Source organism: Mizuhopecten yessoensis, unplaced genomic scaffold (genome assembly GCF_002113885.1).
Source record: "Mizuhopecten yessoensis strain PY_sf001 unplaced genomic scaffold, ASM211388v2 scaffold8819, whole genome shotgun sequence".
Taxonomy (NCBI): Eukaryota; Metazoa; Mollusca; class Bivalvia; order Pectinida; family Pectinidae; genus Mizuhopecten; species Mizuhopecten yessoensis.
The window spans coordinates 64578-71290 of NW_018407737.1; the positions used below are offsets into that span (position 1 = coordinate 64578).

General features: G+C 31.2%; 1 protein-coding gene across 1 annotated transcript in view; it reads right to left on the reverse strand.

Moving 5' to 3' along the window:
- Positions 1 to 617: 617 nt before the first annotated feature.
- LOC110456657 (homeobox protein Dlx2a-like) overlaps positions 618 to 6713 on the reverse strand; it is a 15271-nt gene continuing 9175 nt past the window's right edge. Inside the window, exons 2-3 of the mRNA XM_021507515.1 lie at positions 4820 to 5019; positions 618 to 2176 (exon numbers count right to left, since the gene is read on the reverse strand). Coding sequence (XP_021363190.1) covers positions 1709 to 2176; positions 4820 to 5019 — 668 coding nt within the window. The 3' untranslated portion in view covers positions 618 to 1708. The remainder of the gene's footprint in view (positions 2177 to 4819; positions 5020 to 6713) is intronic.

Here is a 6713-nt window from a genome sequence, read left to right on the forward strand (position 1 = left end):
AACCAAGAAAGAAAACCATAAAAACTATATGTCATATTTTTCTTTAAAACAACTATAACATGTATTTTGAAATATGCAATGATATTTATGTTGATCAATCAATTTATTTTCGTGTTTTGAGTCCACCGCACGCATGTAATGACGCGCCAGTCTAGTTGAGCCGAATTTCTACAGGCTTATTTAAAGGTACTTTTGCAAATAATGACGCTAGTCATTGCGAATATTTCCATATCATCTGTCCTAAAATCAAATAAATTGCTCAATTTCCAATGTGTCAAAAAACATGGTTGCAGACGATTTTGTAATAAATGACTACGTTCTATATAAAAAAAAAAAAAAAAAAAAAAAAAAAGGTAGTACACTGTGTACGATGTCATCAAATATTGTATTTTTATTTTCTCGGTTTTCACTTGATTGACTTTAAACACAAACCAATGAAAACGCGTGTTACAAACAAGGTGATATTTTTAGATAAATGAAAATCAATAATCCTTATATCGAGATTACCCCGGCTTTGACCAATGAACATGCTACAATACTCGAAAAAAAAAGTAAATTGATGTAAGAGAAAAAGAGGGAAAAAAATCAAAAGAAAAATGACGCAAGTTAAACTTTGAGCACTTTTATTTTGTATACTGACTCTGTTATCATAGAAATAATACACAGCCACAACGTATAAACACCAACAGACAAAGAATACAGTGTACATTAAGTAACAACATCGGAGTGTGCCCTTAGCCCGAGTACAATGCCTGCCGTTACACATCCTACTAAGGAAAACACAGTCGGGACCTATTACACAAAACGTCGTTACTTTTAATGACTTGTTTAGAAAATGTCTGGTCTGTCATCTGTTTCCTTTCAAGCTTTTGGTCCGGTGCCACTGACGTGTGTGGTCAATTAAATGACCAACCTAGGCTATTAAAGGCCTTCATCTCGGTCGATGTGAGAACACATTTGTTTTCAGATAAATAGTTTTTTCAGCAAATTTCCAGTCTCCAACCTACTCTATTGGGACACTAGTGGAAACGGTAAGCGGAGTTGATATGGTCGGGAATGGCAAGGTGCCAATTTTACTTTTGAAACTAGTATCTACTTCGTCCTTTTACAAATATAGTTAAAATGTATATCCAAACTGTTGGACAATGTTAATTATATGTAAACAATGTCGAAAGCAGAATAACACAGTGATACACCTCTGGAATAAACTAGCTTCACCAGCCTGTTCAGAGACTCCGATAGTGGTACCAGTGTAGGTGAGATTAGAACGTACATCTGACGTATTAAAAGCCTCTGATAGTGTGACCAGTGTAGGTGAGATTATAACGTACATCTGACGTATTACTGCCTATTCGTCTTCACATCAAATGTTACGAAACTTCTTTATTGCAGTGTTTTACTGTACTAGTCCTGTGATGACATTTTTGTCCTAATTGAAAGGTCAATAAAACGTCATGTTTGTATCACAAAATGGTAGAGTTATAATGTGGCACATGTTATCAAAATTGAAGAAAATATTTGTAGGACCGAATATGACTCAATGTTATCATTGTTTAAGTAGTTTGGTTGCTTTGTTGCACCTACCAAACCACATTTTACAGTAAATCTTAATAAATTAAATGGTGGCGACCTATTTTAGATATAAATACGACGAGACATAATAACAATACAAATGTATAACGTATATAAATCATACACAGTCACGATGTCATTGGAACGGTTGAGAACAAATTGTTGGTGGAATATCTTTTGACGATTCATCGTCTAAAACATCATTACTTTCTGGTACACGAGTTTCAGTGACGTCAACGTCAACACAAGGCCCCGAAGATTCGTGTTCCGAATGAACATTTGAGTCTTTTGAATTTTCACACTCTGATGAGGGGTCATGTCTGGGGTTGGAATTATCGGAATGGTTGATTGAAATTGAGGAATCATGTGATGGTTTTACGATATCTCCTTCCATGTTTATTTGTTGTGTAAAAATTGTTTGTTTTAAAGAGATCTGAACGACTGGCACAGACACGGATTCAGACTTTCCCGCTTTAGTGTTGACAGACGCACGTGCCATGTCGTGCGTTTTGTCGACGTGTACTTTATGTTCCGCCGCTTCAGCATTAGAAATATTTTCCTGTTTCTTCCATTTTGTTCGTCTGTTTTGAAACCAAATCTTCACCTAAAAATGAAAAATGCATAAACTTGTAAACGAACAATAGATTGCCTCCTTTATGACAGGTTGTTAGTCAAAGACCTGCAATACATCACGGAATGGGTATACAGCGTACTGGAAACAACACCTTCAGGCGGTAAATGTGTTAGGATTTCTAAGTAACACCTCAGACATAAGTTGAGAACATATAGCTAGATACACCACCAGCCTGTTAAAGTGATATATCTATAATTACAAGGAACGGAAATCCTCCGGGATCCGATAGGACTGTTGAGTTAATTGTAGTATTGTCCTGAATTGGTAAATATGATTGTTATAAACTCAACGAAGCCAAACAACGGTACTATTAGAACTAATGTTCGATATTTGCATTACTTAAGTGACATACTATATATATATATAATAGAAAAAAACATTTACTCTTTTGTCTGCCAAGGTTTTAAACTTAAAACTTATTTTATTAAGCTTTTATTGACGAACATTTCCTCTGGATGTCTGTGTACCCTGTGTACCAACATTATTTAAACAAAATTCTTTAAATTACAGTTACACAGACCATAAATAGTACATGTAAACTGTAGGAGCGGTAAGTATTGTCAGTATTACAATAACGTCAGGTATGTATAATGATGTACACGTTTTAATACTGTTCATTTGATATGAAATTTGTAGTTATGTATTTTGATATTGTTATAAATGTATTTTAATAATGTTAGTTATGCATTTTGGTGCTGTTTGTAATGTATTTAAAAAGTTGCTTTAATATTTTGGTGTTGTTTGTAAAATGTTTTAGTATTTTTGTTGGTAATGTATGTCAATGTTGTTTGCAATGCGTTTTAATGTATTTTGATGTTGTTTGTAATGTGTTTTAATGTATTTTGATGTTGTTTGGAATGTGTTTTTATTGTATTTCGATGTTGTTTGTAACGCGTTTTAATGTATTTTGATGTTGTTTGGAATGCCTTTTAATAGATTTTGTTTTTGGTTAGTAACGTAATTAATGTTGTTTATGACGTGTTTTAGTATTGGTGTATATAACTATTGTTACATATTTTGATATTGATTGCGATTGATTTAACCATAAATATATATTTTGAAATTGTTTGTGATGTGTTTAACGATAAATATATATATTGATATTGTTTGTGATGTGTTAAACGATAAATGTATTTTTTATATTGTTTGTGATGTGTTTAACCATGATTATATATTTTGATATTAATTGTGAAGTGTTTAACGATAAATATATATTTTGATATTGTTTGTGATGTGTTTAACGATACTTATATATTTGATATTGTTTGTGATGTGTTTAACGACAAATACATATTTTGATATTGTTTGTGATGTGTTTAACGATGAATATATATTTTGATATTGGCCAGAAGTGAATCACGTGTCCACCGATAAAAACCGATATTGACTTGGAGCGCGTGATTTTTGTTGAAGGACTGGATGTTTCTAAAAATAGAATTATGACGTGAATCCAAACGAACGTACCGTCCCGCTTCTGTAGCTTTTTGCTGTGGTTTTTTTCAGATTGCTAACATTGCTGTTTTGAAAATAATAAAACAATTGTAGCCTTTGACTTCGGTCGATACCTGGATTTATCGACCCGAGAAAAGATATATTGACCTCGGACTGCGTCCTCTGTTAATATATCTTTTCTCGGGTCGATAAATCCAGGTATCGACCTCAGCCAAAGGCTATAATTGAATAATATTGTTTGTGATGTGTTTAACCATGGTAATATATTTTGATATTGTTTGTGATGTGTTTAACCATGGCAATATATTTTGATATTGTTTGTGATGTGTTTAACGATGGTAATATATTTTGATATTGTTTGTGATGTGTTTAACGATAGTAATATATTTTGATATTGTTTGTGATGTGTTTAACCATGGTAATATATTTTGATATTGTTTGTGATGTGTTTTAATATTTTTGTTGGTTACATATTTTGATATTGTTTGTGATATGTTTTAATATTTTTGTTGGTTACATATTTTGATATTGTTTGCGATGTGTTTTAATATTTTTGTTAGTTACATATTTGGTATTGTTTGTGATGTGTTTTAATATTTTTGTTGGTTACATATTTTGATATTGTTTGCGATGTGTTTTAATATTTTTGTTGGTTTCATATTTTGATATTGTTTGTGATGTGGTTTAATTTTTTGTTGGTTACATATTTTAATATTGTTTGTGATGTGTTTTAATATTTTTGTTGGTTTCATATTTTGATATTGTTTGTGATGTGTTTTAATATTTTTGTTGGTTACATATTTTAATATTGTTTGTGATGTGTTTTAACATTTTTGTTGGTTACATATTTTGATATTGTTTGTGTTGTGATTTCCTAGTTTTGTTGATAACAAATTTTGATATTGTCTCCAATGTGTTTTAATATTATGGTTTGATTTGTATTTCGTTGTTTCTTGATAACTACTTCATTTACTTAAACAATGATATTGACATAAAATGATAACTAAATTATAATTTAAAGTCTTGATAAAAAAAAGTATCATTGGATGATTTACCAACTTTAGAAATAGAAGTTTCTAAAATGAGATACGAAATATATTCATTCGTGTAATAAATTTGATTTGTTCTATTATCTTGATGTAAAAACGTTTTGACTCTGACCTGTGTTTCTGTTACGTTTAGCAGTGCCGCCATTTCTGCCCGTTCAGCTGACGAGAGATACTTCTTTAGTTCAAATTGTTTCTCCAGTTCAAATATTTGTCTGCCGGTGAATGTGGTTCGCGCTTTTTTCTTCTTTGCTTGGTTGTCCGGATTTGAATCCTCGTCTTCGCTTTTCCGTTTCTGTTTGGTATCTCCGTCACCTTATTTAAAAGGAAATTGACTGTCAGTTGATATGAAGATATTAATCAGTATAACATAAAGTAGACACAAACGTTATACGAATAATTGCGAAAATACGGTGATCATTTAAATGTTCCCATACATGTGTATATTAACTTACTGCTTCCTAAAAGTAGATTAAAACTACGAGAGAAATAAAAAAAATAGTTCGAAATGAACATACTCAAATGACAATGATTAACAAAATAGATCACGGGGTACAATTTAGATCGATACTGAAGTAGTAGTTCAAATTGTTGTCGTAAATAATGTCATGTCTTTAAATAAAAAAGCGTAGCCCGACTCCTTTTAATAGAACACGGTATAATAGAACACGAATTTTCTAAATTGGTTAGAGTGTGAATGACATTTTTTGCTATGACTCTTCGTGAAAATGACGTCAGGTTACTGACAAATGACAATTCCTGGCTTAGGGTTAGAAACGATGTATTTCAACTAAGAAGGTGTCTTAAATATCATTATTTATTATTATTCCTATGGTTGATTTACCTTGCAATTTGTATATCACTATTTTAGGAAAAGCAAATGTACGTCTTTACAGATTTTAACCTGTCAAATATCAAACAGGTGAAATATTGTTTTAATTCCTATTTGAATATTATATACACCATTTATCATTCTATGACGTCTTTCCCATATCCCCTCAGTACCTGTACTTGTATTTTTGTAATGACTTTTTGTTCAGTTTCAGTCCTCACATGTTGACGCTATGATATAGTTTGGCATTGGTGTTGACGCTGTGATCAACAAGTATTTTAGCTTTGGGTGTTGACGCTGTGATCATCAAGAATTTTAGCTTTGGGTGTTGACGCTGTGATCAACAAGTATTTTAGCTTTGGGTGTTGACGCTTTGATAAACATGTATGTTAGGTTGGGGTGTTGACGCATTTGTACATTTTGTTCATTTCAATTCTATCTAAATAGATAACTTTAACCTGAGCTGTAATTGAAATCAACATCGAAAGTCATATTACATCACTAAATTAGCAAGCAAGAAACGGATATAAAATCACGTAACAACATAAAACAAGCCACAAATATACAGTTCTAAAATACGTTAAGTTGAATTTTCAGATTAGAGATTGGTTGAAGTTTGCAGAAAACTTTATATGCTTATCTGAGAATGACCCTTTTAATCCTTAAACAAGAATATGTTATTTTCGATTTTAAATTATAATGATAATGAATAAAACCATTACAAATACTGACCGTCGGATTTGAAAAAAAATATCCTTCATCTATTAATAATACTAGTATAATGATCTCCATCAAAACCTTAAAAAACGAACATTCTTTTCTTCCAACAGACCATTTTCATAAATTAAATTTTCTAAAAAAAGGAAAAATCAGAATGATATGACTGCGTTGTTAATGTTTTATTTGTCCATAGTAAGTACTAGTATAGGACAGATTAACATATAAACTGTATTTATAGGACAGATTACCATATAAACTGTATTTATAGGACAGATTACCATATATATTGTATTTATAGGACAGATTACCATATTTACTGTATCTATAGGACAGATTACCATATATATTGTATTTATAGGACAGATTAACATATAAACTGTATTTATAGGACAGATTACCATATATATTGTATTTATAGGACAGATTACCATATTTACTGTATCTATAGGACAGATTA